Source organism: Protopterus annectens, chromosome 2.part1 (assembly GCF_019279795.1).
Source record: "Protopterus annectens isolate FY-2018-M chromosome 2.part1, PAN1.0, whole genome shotgun sequence".
NCBI classification, from domain to species: domain Eukaryota; kingdom Metazoa; phylum Chordata; order Ceratodontiformes; family Protopteridae; genus Protopterus; species Protopterus annectens.
Genome location: NC_056729.1, coordinates 668,590,192 through 668,613,057, shown reverse-complemented (window position 1 = coordinate 668,613,057; position 22,866 = coordinate 668,590,192). Strand labels below are relative to the sequence as shown.

At 35.8% G+C, this 22,866-nt stretch overlaps 1 protein-coding gene across 1 annotated transcript in view; it reads right to left on the bottom strand.

Annotated features, from left to right (window-relative positions):
• The window catches only part of LOC122794195 (general transcription factor IIE subunit 1-like), a 480,389-nt gene that overhangs the window by 17,661 nt on the left and 439,862 nt on the right, over positions 1 to 22,866 (bottom strand). The window contains exon 4 of the mRNA XM_044062408.1: positions 15,791 to 16,026. Within this exon, the coding sequence (XP_043918343.1) occupies positions 15,791 to 16,026 (236 nt within the window). The remainder of the gene's footprint in view (positions 1 to 15,790; positions 16,027 to 22,866) is intronic.

The following is a 22,866-nucleotide window of genomic DNA, read 5'->3' as shown; positions in this document are numbered from 1 at the left end:
TAATTTAATTTTCTTCCTTTTTTGGTCTATGCCTGTGGTACCATTCACATTCCAAGATAACATGGAAGGTGCAGCCATTATAGGAAGTCATTATTCCCACCTATTATATATGAAGGCCTTTTAAATGTCTATTTCCAGCTTTTGTAACACATGTACCCACTACTGTTTGGCAGTTAATCTTTTATACATTTTTGTTTCTAATCATCAATGTTGTGACCTTCACATTTTACAAGACTTTTTGTTTTAATGCAAACCTTCACTAACACACACACACACACACACACACACAACACTCCATAGCCTGTTAACTTAATACAAATGCACAAAAATATGTACTTCAAATAATGACATGTAATCCTCCTAATAGAAACAATGATCCCACACAGACAGCTGGAAGCACAAGCCTTAATTAACCGAAAACTGAAAGTATCCATGCTAAGATGCATGTTACTGCCTATGCTTCTATGTAAATTGCTGCCTGCCCTTTTTTCTTTATTTCCCCTTCCAGATGTGAAAAAACAACTTGCATGCCCCCAGAAAACATTAACTTTTAGCCTTGAAGAAACTAGTGTTCTGGCTTTTTATTCCCTATTATAAGCTTGTCTCCACGGAAACAAACAGAAAAAATGTAGCCCTCAGCTGCATGCTTCTAAAGGCAAGTTGAAACGTGTATTGCTAAAGGAAAACTTTTTATTATATTCAATGTTCTCTTATTTACTTGTTTCCACTTAAAACCTATTAGATTAAGCCAAGGTTTTTAATCCATTCACCTATTCAAAAGAAAAAACATATCACCTCTACATATATTGTGATCTGTGTACTTTTGCACCCCATCCCCTACCTCAACAACTCACGATTATAACCTATTAACTTAAAGGTTTACCTTTAAAATGTTGACAGCCGGAATATCAAACCCGTTTCCGCGATGTCCGAACTGTGACTTCTCAAACCCTCGAATGCCAAAGTTCTGAACCCGCAAAATCTTGCCCCCTTTTTGACCCATGCTAGCACTTGTTTGTAGGTGTGGGGTGGTCAGAAATATCAACATTCGTGTTTTTATCGCATTTTTGAAGTTTTTGCAGTTCGGGTTTCGCAGAAACATTTCGGTGATATGGCTGTTTGACTTCAAACAGTCGACATTATAAAGGTAAACCTAACTTAAACATGCTTTTGTCTAGCCTTTTTTCTCTTTCTACATTGTAATGTCTACAATTCTTAACTAAAAAAGCAGAAAGGGAAAAGGCATCTGTTTACTTGTGTATCTTTATCACACGCAAAAACAACTAAAATGCTTTACTATGAAATGTACAATTTATAATGTGAAAAATTTAATAGAAATACTGTTAAGAACAGAAATTGTTTTACTTACAGTTACCTTTTTCATTCCTTTTCCGTTTCCCTCTGTGTCCTTCCAAACATTAATGACATGAACTGAGGCAAATGCTTTTCAGTTCCCCACAAGTTTAACACAGTCATCAAAAGTCCACTCTTTCCATTTTTTCTTATAAAGCTGTATCATAAATGCTACTGATGCTTTGGAGTCTCATACTTATTTACTAATTTCTGAGTTGCTGGTCTTCTTCCGGTTTACCTCTATCTCCCAAATACAGATTCTAGTTCAATTCCAAGGAACTCCTGATTCTTCTAGTTAACCTCTGTGATTTTCTCTCTCTCTCTCTCTCTCTCTCTCTCACTCAAGCATTTTTCTTTGGAAAAGTGGAAAATATTTCACTGGCAAAGTCTCTCCATGTGCTTTATTATCAGAAGAATGAGAAGCAGAGAAGCAGAAAAAATATTCTGAAGACAGCTGAATACAGCAGCTTGACTCTCAAATCTGTGTTTTGACATTCCTTGATGGTATGATAAAACTGCTTCTCTTCTTCCTTGTATACAGTAAATAATCATCTTACAGAATCATTCTACTGTCTCCAACTTTTAATACTTTGCCCCTTTGCCAAAGTTTTATAAGGATCAATTCTTTCTTCTGGTAGGTTTACATCTTTATTAATATAGGTCTTGGCTGCTTTCTCATGGTGAGATTTGGAGCATACACATCATATGGTATGCCCTTTCAATTGACAGTTCCTGTCGTGGAATACCAGTCAATTTATTTGTGCCTTCATAACATTAATACAGTCTTTTCCTCTTAGTTTCTCTAGTACAGCAGAAAATCTCAGATTTTCCTTATGTACTCTTTCCTCTAATTCTACCACTTTGTGAAACATCTCTTCTTGAACAGTCTCATACTCAGCCAGCTTTTTATTCATTTTGACATGTAATTGTTGCAGTTTTAGCACCACATCTAAAAATCTGTTTAAAGTGTCTTCAATTTGAGTTAATATACACCTTCAGTGTTTCATTTATTTTACTTTAATCAGCTCTGAGTACATTTGACTTATTTTTTTCCTCTAGATTACTCAAAGTCATGTCTTGCACTAAAGCTGAAGCTTGAACTACTCTTTGCATAACAACTGCAGGATTCTTCCCAGTCGCTCTTTTCTCTTCATCTTTTCTAGCAGATATTCTTTAAGGTTTCTTTGCTGGCATCCAGGCAGTGTACTTACTAGCCAGTAACTGAATTTATTAAAAGTTACAGAGTTTCTAGCCCTTGCCCTTCAGTTTTTTTTTTTCACACTGATTAACAGCTTATCTTCAGCTCTCCCAACGTGCAGTCATCTTGGAAAGTCATGCTCTCTGCATTTCTTAATATAATTCAATACGCTCTTTGTTGTCTATACCTATAAGGCCATTTATGTTCTAAGATAATATAGATAATATAGCCATTCTAATAAAAAGGTGCTGTTCTCACCTGTTACACGTCAGTTTTTTTTAATGTGTATTTCCACCTTTCATATTACATGCACTCACTTAATATTTGAGAAAATGATCTTTTATACAGTTGCTTCTTCTCATCTCCATTTGAGCCTATGATACATTTTTCAAGAGTTTGTTTTAGTGAAACAAAATATAAATATTTTTGCATCTTCAAAAATGAAGTTTAACAGTCCAGATAAGAACAGTTACTCCCAAATCAACAGCTACACGAATATGCATTACCTAACCTAAAGTTAAGGTTACCCTTGCTAAAGCACATGCCTGTGTTTCCACTTGCACTAACTGCTGATTCTCTCTCTAGTATGCATTCACAAAATACTGATGTTTAGCTCTAAGAAAAAGTGCACTGGCTCTCTTAAAATACATTGTATACTGTTTTATTAGATGCACTACTGTATTAAGGCTGCTAGAGCGGCTGGCATCTCATTCACTTCACATAATTTCAAACTTTTTTACAGAAATGATTGCTGTTGTACTTTTACATTTTGTGTTTCCCTCAGCAACGAATGCTGAGAACTCTCAAACTGTTGCAATTGCAGTCAGCTCGTCTCCATGTAAAAGTAGTCAGCAATGAACCTTTGTAAATTTCACCAGAACAGAATGTACAACTGCCTTTAGCTAGCTACCAACTTCTCAACTCCCACTGAACATTTGGCAATGGAAAAAAAAACAAGGTAATATCTTTACAGATATAAGAACTCAACATTTTTCATTGCTTTCATAATTTTGTCACTTTTCAAACAAACCTGCTTACAAAAAAACACCTGTTTATAGCTTAAACCAAAGTAATTTAGACATTTACCCTTGTAAAAATAAGGGAAAATATCTTAATTCTACACGTAATATAAACAGTGTACTTTTATACTCCAACCCCATCCCAGAAGCCCAAGATCACAGCATACTAACATTAAAATTGTTTTTATCCAGGCTGTCTTTTCATTATTCCATAAAAGCTATATTTCTTACAAATTAAAAAAGTACTTGATTACTAACTCATTCACACCTATATGGTGTGGAATGTCACACCTCTAGTAGCCTACATACATTTTTCATTCCAAAGCATTTTCTGAAAAAAATAAACATAAGCATACCATATGCAAATGTAAATATGTTATGAATAAAATATATTAAAACTGTACAAATAGCAATGTTATCAGTAAGACATATCCTTTACAGTCGAGTGCATTCATAGTCTTTTCCATAAATACTGTAATGTGTTATAATGCACATAAACCTAAAATTATATTTTATCTAAACTTTTAACAAATGTCCATATCTTAAAAACTATACAACCTAGAAAAAAGGTTAACCAGATATAAGCTTTCACATAATATATTCCTCTATAAGTACATGTTTATTCAGATATCTACAGAAATATGACAACACATGATTAATTATACAAGTAGCAATACAAATGATACTAGATATCTTTCAAGATGTGCAACTTACAGTGCAAATATCACACAGTTTTTCAACAGCATCTAAGGTTTCACCCAATGTCATGCAACAGCTTGCAAGTCACTTTTTTAAAATTAAGTGAATATAGAAAGATTGCTTATTTTCATAGTTACCAACATCTAGTAATATTTCCATGTAATGTGATATAAGCCAGCATTTTCACTGATTTGTCCTGTCTTCCACATCAGTGTTTCACTCCATATGACTCAATAAAATGTAGATATCTCAGTTATGAAAAATGTGAACATAAATATGAAAATATAAATAATAAGTGGAAAAGAACAATGAACTTCTCCAATGCAGGACATCATAGACTGACAATCTTAGTATAATTTTATTAACACCCCCTTGCTCTTTCTAATACTATCTATTATTATCTGTAAGTCACTTACAGAAGCCAGTCCCAAAAAAGTTCTGGATGCCATAAGCTGTTATGGGTGTGAACTAGAAGTACACAAAAAGGTTTTATAGGCTTGAGTGGGATAATATCTTTAACACATACAACAGTCACTAAAAAAACTCCACCTAACATTTAAAATATCCCTAACTACACACTACACAAAACTATCTAATTATATATAACATGCAGTTTATATAATAAAATGTTTTACACAGATACTGCTAAGAACAAACAAATGTTTTACATAGTTACTTTTGACTTTTTAGGGGTCCTAAACATTAATGACAAACTGGGATATATGCTTTATAGTCCACCTAGAAGTTTAAAAAAAGTCAGCAAAATGCCTTTTTCAACCACTTTTTCTTGCAAAGTTATATTTCACAAATGTGACTGACGCTTTATAGCTTCACATTAATTCACAAATTTTAGTATTGCTGGTCATCTTCTTGTTCATCTCCATCTCCAAAAGACAAGCTCTGGTTAAGTCTAAGGTACTCCTGTGCTTTTCTTCAGTCTCTCAACCATTTTCCTTTAGGACACTGGAGAATGTTTCACTGGGAAAGTCTCTCTATGGGCTTTACTGCCAGAAGAATGACAAGCAAAGTCCACTTGTGTTTGCTAGCTCACTTTTTGTGGAAAAATGTTATTTCCTCCTCAGCCTATTCTTAATCAAAAGTGTCTGATCCTGCAAGAAAATATATTCTGAAGACAACTGGACACAACAGCATGAATCTCATACCTGTATCTTGACATTTCCTGATTACAGGGATACATTTGCTTCACTTCTGCTTTATGAATAATCACTTTTCACAAACACTGTTGTCTTTTTAATACTTTCCATACTGCCACAGTTTTGTCAGGATCAACTCTTTCTGCTGGTATGATTGCATCTTTACTAGTAAAGGTCTTGGCTGCTTTCTTATGGCCAGGTTTGCAGCATACACTTGATGTACCCTTTCAGTTAACAAATCCTGCTGTGGAATATCAATCCAATTGCTTATTTGTGCTTTCATAAAATTAGTGCAGTCTGTTTCTTCCAGTTTCTCTAGTACAGCAGAAAATCTCCAGCTCTCTGCATGCTCTGTTTTCTAACTCTACAATTTTTTGAAACAACTCTTCTTGAGAAGTCTTGTGCTCAGCCAGTTTTTTCTTCTTCATTTCAACCTCAGATTTTTTGCAGTTTCATCAATTCATATGAACAGCTGACTAGTTTCTTCTATTTTTCCAGACTTCTGTTATTTGAGATGATATACTCATTCAATCTTTCATTTATTTCAATCACTTCTAAGTGCATTTTATTTATTTTCCCTCTACATTACTGGAAGCCATCTCTTGTACCAAAGCTGAAGCTTGAACTGCTTTTCACTGAAGAGCTGTAAGATTCTTCCCAGACAGTATGTTCTCTTCACCTTGTTTGTTAATTTTATTTTCAGGTTCTCTAAATTTCTTCTTTGCTGGCATGCAGGCTGTGTAGTTACAAGCCAGTAACTGCATTTTACTATTGTAATAATTTGTCATCTTCTTTTTTCACACTGGAATAAATAAAATTAAGCTGTTGAGCAGTGCACAGCCATCTTGGAAGTCTGCCATACTTCACTTTTGAGATCAAAGCACCTTTTCTGTTTTTTTCTTTTTGATTCTGGGGCACCTTTTCCAGTGCAATGTCCTTGAACATTTTAAAAGAGACTAAGAGGTCCAACAAATGCCTTTATATGTTTGCACTTAAGAATTTAGATTATCTTCTGGGTGAAAGAGAAGCAAATCCAAAGCATCCAATGATCTCTTAGCTGTGCTATACAACAATGTAGATTTTTTTAAATACTAACTTTTGGCATGGTAGTAGAAAGTCAGTTCCAAAGTCCAAAGAAGTTGGCATGAACTTTCTATAGTACATATTCAGTTTTACTAGTAGCTCTACTACTAGCTCTGAACAGTGTTAGATATGGGTATACAGTTTTAATATTAATGAGCCGCACAGTGATGAATATCATTGTACACAATTTTTTCTAAAGAAATCTCAGTCTGAGTATATACCCTATTGAAGTAAAACTAAATATGCAGTATCCAGCTCTTATTTATTGTCCTTCTAGATATTACAATGTGTCAGAAATGAAGAAATATTATTCAGAACTGAAGAAATGTGGCTACAGAAGAATGGGTTTGAAAAGTACAAACGTATGATTTTCTGTCTGTCTCACCAACAAACACCAGGAATTCTTTTACTGGAAGGAAACTTGGATGAAACCCGGAAGCTTTACATTCAGTAATTTAATTATTCACCTGTAAGTAAGCCAGATAGAAAAAAACTGTAAATATACTTGATTTGGGGAAGCAGCTCCTACCTGGATGGTTAAACTTCATTCGTTGAAAATGTACATGACTTTGTATGTTTGCTCTAAGTTAAAAGGATATGTGTGTGTGTGTGTGTGTGTGTGTGTGTGTGTGTGTGTGTGTGTGTGTGTGTGTGTGTGTGTGTGTGTGTGTGTGTGGGGGGGGTGTCTAAAATGTATCTATTTTTTGTGTTTGTTTGACTGGTTTCATTGAAGCAGAAAGTCCTGAATATGTGATATAGGTTCATATGGAGATGAAAAGAAGTAACTGCATAAAAAGATCAGCCTGCCAAACAACAGTGTATGCACGTACGGTGAAGGTTGCAAATACACATTCAAAAGAACTGCCATATATAATACATGGGAGGAATAGTTTTCCATTATAATAACTATCCTGTCCATATTACCAAGGGAATATATACATATATATATAGGCTTACATGTATAGACAAATCAAAGAGGTATTAGAAAGCAGTGAGCAAATAGCAATGTTTGCAGGGTACAAGTCTGGCTACAAATGAAAATATGAATTTGACAAAAAGGATTTCATGATGGACATTCAGCAGAACATCAGGGATAAAGGAATAGAGGAGTAATAATACTGATTGTCTGGGGGGGTTCCACTAATGATAGAAGAAAAAAGGCAATAATAATAAATTTGTGGTAATAAGGGTCTATTAGCAAGGCAGGAGAATTATACTGGTATGTATTTATATTCCACCAAAAACTACTATTAATGAAATTAAGAACAATTTTTGAAGAAATAATCAGCTTTCAACAAAGATTATTATTTATGAGTGGGGAATGGAACTTGATTTGAAATAGTGAGAATGCTGCAGGAGGACCTAGAATGGAAAATATAACTAAAGATGGTAGATTTCTGAAGAACTACATGAGAAAGAATACTTGGTATGGAAGATGTGAATTCTGTAATTGGAACTCAAGACAGAAGTTGCATATTAATCACCAATGTACAACAGGGCAGGACTACAGAGAAATGATATTTCACTGGACAGTATTTATTTAACTGAAAGCTTTAACACCTAACCAATAACTATTTCAGCCCATGCACCAATTAAAAGTAAGATAAAGATGCATGGTAAGGAAGTAAAAATTAGAAACTGGTGCTTTCCTATTTACTTGCTAAAAAGGGCGAAATTTAAGGAATGGGTAGAGGAAATTCTCTGAGAGTTATTAGGGAAAATAGAAATTTCTTCAGAAGGGATAGCTAGTGACTATGATAAAATTACAATGGAGTTCAAAAGTGAGATAGAGATCAAACAGAAACAGATATGGGAAAGTAGTAACAGGAATTATTTAGTGGGGCTGACAAAGGTTTAAGCACTGAAGAATAAGGAGAATTTCACATAATAAGAAAAAGGAGCAACTGCAGTGTGCAAAAGGGGAAATAAATGAGTATTTGGACAATATGCATATGTGCATTTAGAAAAGTTGTTGTCAAGGAAATATTTTTTAACAACTCTAGCACAAAAAGTTTAAGCACAATGGCTTAGGCAACAGAAAGTAGAAAGGATTGTTGTCAAGCTTATAGAGCCAATGACAAAAACAATAAGCCAATAATCTATACAGGTTTTATAAATATTTTGGAAAGTTTAAGAAAAGTTTAACACACAGAGGAATGTGCAAATTAGAAAAAAACACACATGTAGATAGTAATAGAAGCCTTAATTATGCCAAAGTTAGAGGAAGATGAGGGTCAATAATTAAGAATTAAAACTTTCCAAGATAGCTGCACACTAACAGCTTAACTTCAGCTTATTTTTTCACACTGGGAGAGCTGAAGGACAAGGGGGTAGGAACTACGCCACTTTTAGTAAATTCAGCTACTGGCTAATAAGTACACTGCCTGGATGCCAGCAAAGCAGCAACTTAAACAGCCTAAAATAAATTCACCTAGGAAAGGCAAAGAAAAAACACTGACCATGAAGAATCCTGCTGCTGTTCAGAAAGTTCAAGCTCTGGCTTTGGTTCAACATGTCTTCCAGTAATCTAGAGGAAAAATAGCGTCAAATGTGCTCAAAGCTGATTAAAATAAACAAAAAGCTGAAGGAGTATTTTAACTTTAAAAAGGGGCTGGAAAATGGTAAAATCTTTAAATAGATATTCAAATTAGCTGATAACTGCAAAAACCAGAGGTTTAAACAAAGAAGAGTGGCGGAGTAGGAGGGAAAATCTGTGATTTTCTGTTGTACGAGAGAAGCTATAGGGAACAGACTGTATTAATTTTCTGAAGGTACAAATAAGCAACTGGACTGGTATTCCACAACAGGAACTGTCAACTGAATAGGCAGACACTGCATATGTTCCAAATCTGGGCATGAGAAAGCAGCCAAAACCTTTATTAGTAAAGATGCAAACCTACCAGCAGAAAGAGTTGATCCTCACAAACCTGTGGCAAAAGGGCAAAGTATTAAAAATTGGAGATATTCTAGTATTTGTGAAAAATTATTATTCACTATACACAAGGTGGAAGAGAAACAAATGTATTCTGGTAATCAGGAAATGTCGAGAGGCAGGTGTGAGATTCGAGCTGCAGTATCCAGTTGTCTTCAGAATTTTTTTTTCCTGGAGAATCTAAGTCATTTTTGATGCAGAATAGGCTAAACAGGAAACACAAAAGTTTGTCCAACAAAAAGTGAGCCATCAAGAAGAAGAGGACCATGCTTCTCATTCCTCTGGTAATAAAGGCACGTAGGGACTTTGCCAGTGAAACCTTTCACACTGTTCCAATGGAAAATGCTTGGAGGACAGAGAGAAGCACAGGAGTTGACTAGACGAATCGGGATTACATTGGAATTGAACCAGAGTCTGTAGATGAGAAATGTATGAACAGGAAGATGATCAGCAAAACAGAAATTAGTGAATAAATGTGAGACTGCAAAGCATCAACCGCATTTGTGAAACACGACTTTATAAGAAAAAGTGGAAAGAGTGGACTTTTGTTAAACTTGTGGGAAACTAAAAGTCATTTGCATCACTTGATATTAATGTTTCAAAGGACACTGAGGGGAAAGGAAGAGGAAAGAAAAAGGTAGATGTAAATAAAACAAGTTATGTTCTTAATAAGTACTTCTATGAAAGTGTCCATGCTATAAATTGTATATTTATTGTAAAGCATTTTTAGTTATTCTTCTATGTGATAAAGTAAACAGATGCCTTTCTTCTCTTTGTTATTTTTAGTATTTAAGAATTGTAGGCATTACAATACAATAAGAGAGACAAAAGGCTAGACAAAAGCATGTTTAAGTTAATAGGCTGTAATCTTGGGTTATTGAGGTGGGGGTGGAGTGGAGAAATACACAGATTATAATATACATACAGCTGATATGCTTTCTCTTACTTCTGCATAAGTGAATGTCTGGATTAAGACCATTGGCTTAATCTAATAAATTTTAACTGGAAACAAGTAAATAAGAGAACAGTGAATATAAGGAAAAGTCTTCCTTTAGTAATAAATGTTTCAGTTTGTTTTTAGAAGCCTGCAGTTGAGGACTGCATTTTTTTCTATTACGTTTCCATGGAGAAAACCTGATAACAGGGGAATAAAAAGCCAGAACATTGGTTTCTTCAAGGCTAAAAGTTAATGTTTTCTGAAAGCATGCAAGTTGTTTTTTACATCTATGAGGGGAATAATGATAATGAAGAGACACCAATTAGTAGAAGCAAAGGCAATAACATGCGTCTTAGCAAGGATAGCCTCAATTTTAGGTGTTTGCAGCTGTCTAATTGGGAGAATTGTTCCTATTAGCAAGGCTAATTTCATTATTTGAACATATACATAGTTTTATGTGTTAACAAGTTAGGGGGGCATGTGTGTGTGTGTGTTTTTTTTTTTGTTTGAGGGTTGTCATTAAAATAAAAAGTCTTGTACAATGCAACAGAGTTTCCAGTGCTGATGATAAGAAAAAATGTATAAAGGATTAACCAAATATTAGTGGGTACATGCATCACAAAAATGGGAATTAGGCATTCAAAAATGCCGTCATACACAATAGGTGGGAATAATGACTTCTTATCATAATGGCAACATTTTCCATATGATCTTGGAATGTGAATCGTCTCCCAGGTCCAGACAAAAAGAAAAGAATACTCAACTATAGTAAGAAATGCAGACTGTAAAAGGCAATGCTACAGGAGACATGTTTGGAAAGAAGCAAGCATGTGAATTTGATAAAAAAATGATTTTAAAATGGATATTCAGCAGAATTTGATAAAGTATTTTAGGATGGGTAGTCAACAGAATATCAGGGGCAAAAGAAATAAAAACAGTATTTATATTGATTCGTAGAGGAGCTCCAACAGTGATAGAAGAGGGAAAATGAGATAATTGCAGATTTGTGGTAGTAAGGGATTACTACCCAGGAATAAGTACTACTCTGGCTTGTATTTATATTCCACATAAAGCTGCTATTATGAAGCTTAAAAAATTTGGGAGAAATTCTCATCTTTCAGCATGGAATATTACTTACAGGTGGAGACTGGAAATTTGATTTGCAACAGTGAGGATGTATCTTGGGGGGGGGGGGTTAGATGAAAAATATAGCAAAAGAAGTTCGATTTCTGAAGACGTTTATGGTATGGAAGATGTGAATTCAAAGGTTCACAGCTATGCATTAGGCTAGCTGCCATTGAGAGGTATTTTCGGCTAGAAAAATTTCCCTTCCAAGGGTGAGAATCAAACCCCATAGCTTGTGTCTGTCAGGTAGACAACTTAACTGTTTATACCAACCCCCAACCCCCAGTAGTAGGACCTCAGAGAATTTACATATTATTCTCCAAGCCACAACAACTGGGTTACACTATATTTCACAGGAGCATTTAATTGAGAACTCTGACACACATTCAATAACTATTTCAGATTATGGAACATTAATTGCTAAGATAAAAATGCAGGGTAATGAAATAAAGATGAGATACTGGTGCTTCTCCACCTACCTGCTAAAAAGAGAGCAATTTAAGAAATGAGTAGTTTGAATTATTTGTGAGTTAGTAGGGAAGATAGAAAGTGCTCCAGAAGTTATATCTATTGAGTACGATAAATTGAAAGTTTAAGAATAGGGTTGAAATAAAAGAAAAAGAGATACTGTTAAGTAACAATAATTATTTAGAGGGGCTGACAAAGGTTAACATATAAAATAAGGGGAATCTCACAGAAGAAGACGACGTGCAACTGCAGAGCAACAAAAAGAAAATAATGGAGTACCTGGATAATATGTTGCCCAATAACCTGGATAATATGCAGGAGTTTAGAAAGTTTACTGTTAAGTAACTGTTTTTTGGTAATAACTCCAGAGCACAAAAATGCTTGACACAGCAACTTAGGCAACAGAAAGTAGAAAAAATTGTTGCCAAACATAGGAAGCCTATAACAGGAAAAATAACCAGAGATAATGTACAGATATTAGAGATATTTCAGACATTTGATGAAAAATTATATAAAGCAGATAAGTAGGGAAATAAAAAAAGCACAAATAGAAATATTTATGGAAGACTTAAATATGACAAGTTCAGAGGTAGATGAGGCTGAACAATCTATAGTTAACACAAGAGGAAATGAGATAAAATGGTGATGAATAAACAATCTGCAGGGAAGTCTCCAGGAATACATCATATTCTGGTGGAAGTTTGGAAGCTAAGAGGGGAAAAAGTGATAAAAATCAGAAAGGTGTTTAACAGTGTTTTAAAAGGAGGGGGTAAACCAACATCCTGGGAAAAAGCTGTGGGTGCTAAAATACCTGAAGATGGTAAAGACCTATTAGGTCCAGCTTCATAGAGTCCAATTTCAGTTTTAAAGCACGATTATAAAGTGCTCATGTCTATACTACCTAACAGAAGGCAAAAAAGTTGCCAGAATTGGTAGACATGGATTAGTGTGGTTTTGTAGAGAGAAGGCAAACATATGACAACTTTAATAGAACAGTAATGATCCAAAGGGAAACAGAATGTAATAAACTTCTTCTGTAGTTGGTGCGTCTGATGCAGATACAGCACAAAATACTGGAAAGGCTAGAAGAAGCTTTACATAACTATTCAGATGAACTTAATACCTGCAGACATCAGAGACTTAAACAAAGGAAAGAGTTTCTGAATACAAGGCTTCTCAAGAAGAACGGTTTCAAAAAACATGGAGTTAGAAGACAGAATATACATAGAAAACCTGAGATTTTCTGCCATACCAGAGGAACTGGAAGACACAGACTCCATTCGTTTTATGAAAGTACAAATAAATCACTGGACTGATATTCTACAGTAGGGTTAATTAACTGAAAGGGCATACCATGTGTATGCTCCAAATTTGATCATGAGAAAGAAATCAAGTAAAGATGTAATCATACCAGAAGAAAGAGCTGCTCCTGACAAAACTGTTGCAGAAGGGAAAAGTATTACCAACTGGAAAAAACAAAGTATTTGTGGAAAATGATTATTCATAATACACTATGAAGAGGACATGTGAATGTATCCTTACAGTCAGAGGATGTAGAGAAGCATGTGTGGTATTCAAGTTGCTATACTCAGCTGTTTTTAGAATATTTTTCTCTTGGCTCAAAGACAGTTTGCGATGCAGTACAGGGTGAGGAGGATATAAAATAAATGTTTACCCAGCAAATAGTGGGCCAACAAGCTGAAGGAACTCAGCTTCTCATTTTACTGACAACAGCAAAGCCCAGACAAAAATGGCTCAAACAAAAATGATTCAGTGACAGAAAAATTGTGAGGAGCTGAGTAGAGAAATCAGGAGTTCCTTAGACTTCAACTAGACACTAAAGTTGGGTAGTTTAAATGGCGAAAAAGACCCAAATGAAAGAAATGTAAAACTGTCATCTCCATAACATTCAGTCTGAATATATGAACTATGCTTCTGTAAGAAGTAGCTAAAAAAGACAAAGTTTATGGGCTGTATTAAATTGGTGTCAGGACTCTGAAGCATAAATTCCCACTTTGTCATTAATATTTAAAAGGATAAAGTAAGGACTGAAGATGTAACTAAGGTTCTTTTTTTATTAGCAATATATGTATAATACATTTTTTAAAGTAAACTGCTTGTTGGAATATAAAGTAGTAGTCATGTACAATACGCAGAAGTATTTTAATGTGAGTTTTTGGGATTCTTATCAAGGACTACTGTTTGTGTTAGTGATGTTAAAGTAAGAAAGCACTTTTTCTTGATTGTAACAAGTTAAAGGCTGGATATAAGCAGTATAACACTGTGATCTTGGGCTGCTGGGGGGAGGATACTGATCATGTGTGTATTAAATCATTGGTGGTTCCCCCTGGTGTTTTACAGGGGGAAGTTTCAAATAATGATCTTGATTTGCATTGCAGACAAGAGGAAAACGTTTTTTTTTCATTATTTCATTTTCTGAGCAAACATATTAGGACATGGAATGCATGTAAAATGATAATTTCCTATCATCTGAGGTGATCTTTTACATGCATTTGCAAAATTATTTGCTGTTTCTCTCTCCACCAGCAATGCCCCCCTGCAGCTGGACATGGTCTGTCTACAGGTGCAGGCTATTACATCAAGAAATTACTAAATCATGAACTCTAAGACGTTTGTATGAGAAACACTATAATTAGTATTTAAAGGCAAACTATTAAACAGTTATTTGAAAATAAATTAATTCTGACCAGACTGGGGAATGATAATGGAAAGGCTATATACAATGAAAAAAATGAGAGGATATTTGTATGTCTCCCAAATATGAAACAAAATTAAAAAAAATTTAGGATATTTTCATGGAAATTGTTTGCATAAATATTATTTTATACCCCAAGTAGACATCAGATAATTTTTTCCATATGTATACAGCAAATGTTGGGGGTGTGATGGGAAAGAGAGGGTTAGTTGGGAATATGTTTTTTGGGAATGTAATGAGTTGGCAGATTTTGAAAATTCCCTACAGGTACTTCATTAGAAATGTTTGGGGAGCAAACTGGCGTAACTACGGAAACAATTATTTGAGTTGCTTTTTAGAAACTGAATTGCCTAGCCATATTAAGGGCATACTAAATATAATGCTACTGGCTACCAAAAAAGCACTTACTAAAAAATGGAAATCAGAATCTAAAATCAACTGTAACTGAAGTACTGAATGTTGTAAAGGAGATAAAATTACAGGTGGGATCATGAGAAAACACAAGCAGCAAACAATATAGAAATAAATGGAATTTGTGGGAACAATGCATGCATAATAATGTTCAGGAGGAGTGAAATTTTAGGGAAGGTAGGACTTGAACCATTTATGTAATGCTGGAATGAATAAGAATTATTAAAGAAACATGTATATTGCATGAAAATAAAGAATGTCGTGGCTTGTTTTCTTTTTTTTTTATTAATGTATGTGTACCTGTGCTATTACTTAATATATGTGAATTTAATAAAAAAGAATAGAACATAACACAGCTGGCAAGAGAATCAAAGTTACATGTGCAATATGAGCACACAAATGCCACAGCAAACAACTTCTCTTGGGAAACTACAAAACAGGTATAGTACAATCACAATGAAAAGCACTTCAAATACAGAAGGAACCAGAGCCCAACTGCTGCTGTTTTGTTCTACCTCTCAAGTCTAGTACACCTCTTGGATGCAGTGGGCATCCCAGTGTCAGGCTCATACTTGCACTATCAACCAACAGTTAATTATTGATATCATGTTGTAACAAAATAAACTACAGTGCAGGACTACATGAAAAACTAACCAAAAAAGTAAACAAAGAGATGTCCTCCAGCTTTTACTTACTAGTGTTTTTGCCAGCAACATTATCTGTAGTAGCTCCTTGCACAGTGCTCTCTCTCATCCACACAGGTTGCTCCTTTACGGTTCTCTCCTGTGGCTGCTTTTTCTTAGACTCTGACTTCTGAACATTAACAACAACATTCTGTACATACAAGTCGCTGAAGGAGGACTCTCTGTTTGACCATTTTTCTGGACGGCCCAGGACAATGTTGGGAGAAGTATCAGTCTTCTGATCAACCCTGAAAGAATAACACAACATTACTGCAATGCATTGTTGCATCTTCTTAATAGGATACCTATGCAGTAAATGTTAAATTTTATGTACATTTATGTTCAATTATACCAACCATCTGCACAAGTAATTTCTCTGCAGCACGGTGCTTCTCAAAGTGCAGGGCAGCAAGGCAGTGATGTACTTAAGGGCTGTCAAATTTATATGCAAACCATTATCTATCTACAAAACGTAGTCATAAAATCATACTTTCAATAAAAACTGCACATAATACATAACAGAATTCTATCAAATAGCCCAAACAGCAATGAATAAAATAAGAAAGATCAAGACTACAATTCAGTCATTTTAAATAAACTTTTGGGTATGTCTACTATATTGTAACAGGAGCTAATGATCACCTTTAAAGAATTCCCAATTTTCCAAACACAGCAGTTACCAAAATTAGGTTTCTTATATACCGCTCACTACTTAAGTTAAAATAAAGGGATATTCCAGAATAAATATTCCAAAAACAAATGGCACAAAGGTAAGTGTCAGTGTTCATGCAGGCAAATTATATATTAGTCTTTCAAGAAAAAAATTGTAACTGCAAAACTATTCCCAGAGAGGCCTTACAACAAGGCAGCATACGTGTTTATCAATAACTAACATTGATAAGTATTTAATTTGCCTATTTACCAGGAATGCCTGAATGGACAAAACCCTTTTCAGTGGAGGGCAAGGGAGGAAAGCTTAACATTGCATTCACTTGCACAGGCTACATGAGTTAAGAATACAGATACACATTTTAGTAAAGTGTACACATTTTAACATGTAAACATCCTATTATAAATACTACATAGATTATTCAGCATGCTATAAGCAAACACAAATTTGTAGTGGTGGTGTTCATATACGAGAAAGACTTCAACAGGTATCAAAGCTTTTACTGAGTTCTTAAATGGGGTATTTTTTTTGTAACGTTTGCCTGTACTGAATTCCAAAAGTCCCTGTTAAGATTTTAAGACTTTTGCATGAATGCTAGGTGTTGCTTTAGTGACCACAGTTCTCTGCAGGGTGTGTGGCAGTTTAACAACTGGCTGTAGTCATTTTATTTTTCTGGACTACAGTGGACGCTGTGGACAGCTTTGAGTTGAGAGTAGGTTAGATGACATGCTAACACCAACCAGTTACAGGCCTTTGTTGCAAGGTAGACTTGTACTGTTAATGTTTTACTTGCAAATACTTCCATTTTATTATAACTTTGGGTTAATTTAACTAACTGACAGGCTTGTAAGTTAGTGTATCTTGATGAGGAACATAAGAGACTTTAAAGTAGATAAATGCAAGCTGTACTCTTAAGTGCACGGTCTGTTAGGAGATATTTGACTTTATATTTGACTTTACAGTTGATTTTCAGAACTATATGCTGATTGCTGGAGAGCAGGTACAAACATTAGTTTAGTCTTATCAGGATTAGAGAGTAGTTTAGACTACTTTAGCCAGCTTTCTATTTTTGTACAGGAACGCTGCAGGACAGTTTGGCACTGTATGATTGATGAAGCTGCACATTCTAATGCTGAGTCATCTACTGTACATGCTGATTCAGATTTTCTGCTGGGAAGCTATATGCATGTTGGGTACTCTTTTCAATAACAGTCTAAGCGCCGGCTTCATCCCAGCTGAATGGAAAAAGGCCACGGTTATCCCCTTGCACAAAGGTGGTGCTCCCACTGACCCTGGGAACGAAAGACCTATTAGCCTGATTAGCCTTATCTGCAAGGCCATGGACCATATCAGCAAAGACATAGGTAATCCCCAAACACTTGACCCTATACTCAATTTGGATTTGTCAAAGGGAGATCATGCCTGTTAAACCTGGTGGACTTCTTCAAGACAGTCACCAAGCCACTTGATGAGGGGAAATCTATGCATACAGCCTACCTAGACTTAGCCAAGGTTTTTGACACTATCGCCCACTCAGGCATCATAAATTCACTCAGCCAGGTATCAACTCTTATATCATTAGATGGGTTGCTAACTGGCTCACTGATAATACCCATGTAGACAAAATAGGGGAATCCACCTCCAACAGCAGACCTGTAACCAGTAGTGTTCCACAGGGATCAGTCCTGGGACCACTACTGTTTGGAATCTATTTCTCAGAAGTACAAGCTAAATCTAAAGGTCTGTGGCTGACAGTTTGCTGACTGCAAACTGGGAGCAGTCATAGAATCTCCACAAAATGTCAACATCCTACTAGAGGGTCTTACAAATACAAATGACTGATGCCAAAGTCATGACCTTAAATGCAATGCAAAAAATGTGTTGTTATCCCTTTCAGTAAGAGCAATGTTTTTGCTAACTACCACATCAATAACAATAACCTAAGCACACACTCATGCTGATCAAACGTAAGGTTGCTGTCAACCAGTGTGCCCAGGAATCTCATCACTATCTCCACAGTGGTAAGAAGGGCATTCTATATTGCTCATCTCATAAGTAACGGGATTGCCTCCAGAAAAAAAGAGGTCATATCTTCCCTGTACTCTTCCCTCATCAGGCCAGTAATAGAGTACAATACCCCTTTTTGGTATGTACCTTTCCAAGCACCTGCTGCAATTGGACAGATCACAAAGTTTCCTCACAAGGAAAATTAAAGGTCTTCAGTATCTCTTTTATGAGAATCGTCTGAAATCACTGTCACATTATTCTGTTTCATACAGAATATTCAGAGGCGATCTCTGCCTTGCATTTAAGGCAATCTTTGACCCTGCTTTATATGGTTACCACACCTTTGGAATTAACTCCCACTTCATGTCAAGTAGAGCACCTCATTGGCCCTCTTCAAATGCTATCTGGACAATTGGATGGGTAAATGTAAATTCATCCCAGGGGTTCCACCTGTGTCCCTCTTGGACAAGAGCGAAAGGTGCTGATCACAGAAATAAGGGCAAAACTTGGCTAGTCTTGAAAGGACACTAGGGTCATTAGCCTAGCAACCTCCTATGATCCTAGGATCACATATATACTTTTCTACAATTATCATCAATCCTAGAATGCAAAATTGTTGTGAATAAGATGCCAACTTTTATGAAAATATTTTTACATACTTCTGTGAAATGTTGCTATCAGTATTTTGCTGTATATGTACAATTTCAATTTCTCTGAAGCAAGTTCTCAGCTATAGTAAAATGAATAATCTGTACACATTTATTAAATGTGTGTGATCCTGACTGCTGTCATTACATTTGGTCTCCTCAACACTGTTACTTTGTGCTTGACACTTAGGCTGTGGCTGAAAAGGGTCCTCAGACAGGCCCTCCTAGCCAGTAAATAAAGAAAAAATAAATAAATAAATGCATATCTACCCCATTCCTTCATTCAACCTGAGCATCCTCACAGTCTTCTGCCCTCTTAAATGCCTTAATAGATCCCTCTTCATCACTAATTTTAGTGGCCTAGTTCATGGGTCTAGAACTGGGAGTGATTATGTACATTTACAGATCAAAAGAGTTGTTTGGTCCCTACAACTGACTGCCTCTGTCTTCCTCCTTTTTCTTTTCTCAGAATGATTGCTTCAGATCTCCCTGACAATCTTCAGCATATGTACCACACACCTCCCCTATGTTTTCTAGTCTCTAGGGAGAACACAAATTCCTCAAGTCTCCCATCATAACCTTTCCCCTCCATCCTATGCACCCTTTTGCTGGCTTTCCTGTAGATTCCTTCCAGTGGCTTGACATTGTTTTCCTTAGGTGGCCTCCTTAACTGGACACAATACATACACTGTTATCAGACAAGGCCAATCAGAACACAAGCAATACTTCTTTGCTTACAGAGGCTATTACCCTAAGGATACACCACTTCATGTTTGCTGGTACCACTGCTCTTTCACACTCCTCCTGTTGATCCAGTCTCAGCATGATCAACAGCCCAAGATCCTTCTATTGTTCTTTTGGCATCAGTTGCATCCTGCCTAGCCCCAAGTACAGCACTTTGCACTGAACTATAAATGTCACCTGGCAAGCCTTTCCAAATTCTTCTACTTTAGACTCTTCTGCATTACTCTTTGTTAATCCTAACTCTGAGTCTTCACTGAAAAGGTTGATCCTGTTCTTTGTGCACTCAGATATATCTAAAATAAACTCAATGAAATGTATTGGCCGTAGGACTGACCCATGTGTTCTCCATAATTCATTTCCCTTATATCTGAAAATAGTCCTTTCACTAAAAACTTCTGTGTCCAACACTTCAACCATACAACAGACCGGTTCCTCAGTCTTGGCCCTACTTCGACTGATGCCCGGATAGTGAGTAAATAACTGAGATACTGGATGTGTTCTATCATTGTTGAGGTCTATAATCAGAACTAAGTCTGTGGAATAAGTGTACAACCCTGAACATAGAGCTTCCTGAAAATAGATAAGTAGCAGTTAAAAATGTGTTTTTATATATATATATATATATATATATATATATATATATATATATATATATATACACACACATATATATATATATATATACACACACATATATATATATATATATATATATATATATATATATAAATGTATGTATGTATATATTTAAGATGTGCTTCGCTATGGCACTATAATCCTGACCTCTAGCAGTACAGTAGATGTGGTCCCTAATCCTCTCCCGATTATAGTGCCATAGCGAAGCACACCTTAAATATGGGAGAAAGTCATACATTTTTATTTCAGATTTTACATATACAGTATGAGAACAGGAGATTAGGGGACATTATTACCGAAACCGAGAAGTCTGAATTACAATGGATTCTTAGACTAGGTGCACATAGGGGGGGAGGTCTTAATGAAAGTGTATCTTTAAAACCCATATTAAAAAATAGAAACCTCAGGCACTAATTAATTTATATATTTTGCTATATATGATATGAATGGTGTTTTATTTTTATATGAACTGTTTTATTTTATACTAATGCAATGACCAAGGTTGGGATATACATTTTTTGTTGTCAAGTCTTTATGAGTTAATTATATTGGAATTGATTGATTTTAATTGGTTAATGAGTTTTGTTATGTATATATGAATTGATTGAGTTCAATGCATTTTGAAATGTCTGATGAAGCGGAGTGTTATATCAGCGAAAGCGCCCACATTTTTAATTAAATTAGTTGTTTTTACTCTCGCTGTTGGATATCGTTATTGCTCAAGCAATTGCTTTTGAATGGACTTTTGTCTTTGCCTACAATTATAACTTGTCTGCTGTTCCCAGTTTGTAAGGGTGTTTGTGATATTCAAAGGGTATTCTGCCTTCCTTTTTTTTTTCGACATAAAATTCTGGGACTTTGGTGGTCATGGAAGGAGCAGCAGCAGGTTTGTTGGATATGCCAAATGAATTGACTATGAATATGAGAATGAAAAATTTTTTGAGTGATACTAACAATCTACTCATGAATGTAAAGTCACTAGATGGTGTAAATCCTGAGTTGGTGAATAAAATTGATGAACAACTAGTTAGAAACTTGAAAAAAGACATAGAGAATAATGCGTATAGATTCAAGAGGCTACAGTGTCAGAGATATCACCTTGATGCCTGCCTTACTTTTAATGTTATTCCATGAGGTCTTCGTATTTTGAATATGCCGACGTATGGCAATTCATATCCAGACCTATTAGTGAAATGGCAGGAAATTAATTTGAAGGCTAGTCGAGCCTATATCCAACTATTGCTTGGCTATTTTCACCCTATTGAGCTTGAGCTCAAGAATAAACTGGTTGAACAGCAGAACGAGCTGTTTGACATCCATGGTGAAAGTCTATCTGAGTTGTTCATTCAAGATGTGATTGATCGGGTATTAAGATATGAGAATAAATTGATGGAATACAAGAAAAAGAAGCTAAGTAGGGACATTGGTGAGTTTGAGAAACAAAATGTATTTGTGTGGCCCAAAAATAATGTGTTTGATGGAGAGACTACACATATAAGAAAGAGTGATCAAAATGAACATAGGCAGGATATGCCACAACATATAAGCGGAGGCTTTGCGAGACAAACTAGCCATGTTTCGTTACAGAGCCAAGAACCAGAAGCGAGATCAAGAGTGGAGGATGGTGTGAGAGCCGGAGGTGACGCAAGCAGCAGTACAGACCATGAACAAGCAGTTTGCAATGAGGATGTTGCCATTTCTCCAAGAGCGGTTGGATCGGTGTATTCCACACCTATGGATCTACCGACGATGGGGCCACAGGTAAACACTGATCAGCAACCATCCGGTGGCAGCAGTGATGTGCGCCGGAAGATCCAACTTGACAAATTGCGACCACAGGCTTTTCTGGTCGTACCTTTTCCAATACGACCGGGAAGAAAGAAATCCCTGGACCGAGAAGGGCAGAAAGGACAGAAACGGAAAGAGGGACCCGATCAAACGCAGGTATGTACCATCAAAAGGATGTGGAACCAGGGATTTTAGTCTGGAATATTTCCAGGCATACATTATCAAAGGATGAACACAATTTGTTAAATAGAGGCTTGACTTTCATTCCTGCTGCCAATATGGACAGTATTGAAGCTGATCTAGCTATTAGAATGTTTTTACGAAATTTATCATTAAAATTGACATATGGCGAACGGGACTTCGAGTATGGGGGTTGGTTTAAAAGTAAAAGTGTATTTACTCTGCAATTACCTCCGCATTTGGAGGTTTTTTTGAATGCCTTTGAGAACAGCTTATATAATGGTCCACAAATTGATTGCAAAATAGAAAGTTTTAACTTGACTGAGGGTGAGAGATTAGCGTTGACTCGTCTACAGAAAAATGATTTGATTACTATACGACCATCGGACAAGGGGGGCCCGGTTGTAGTTTTGGAC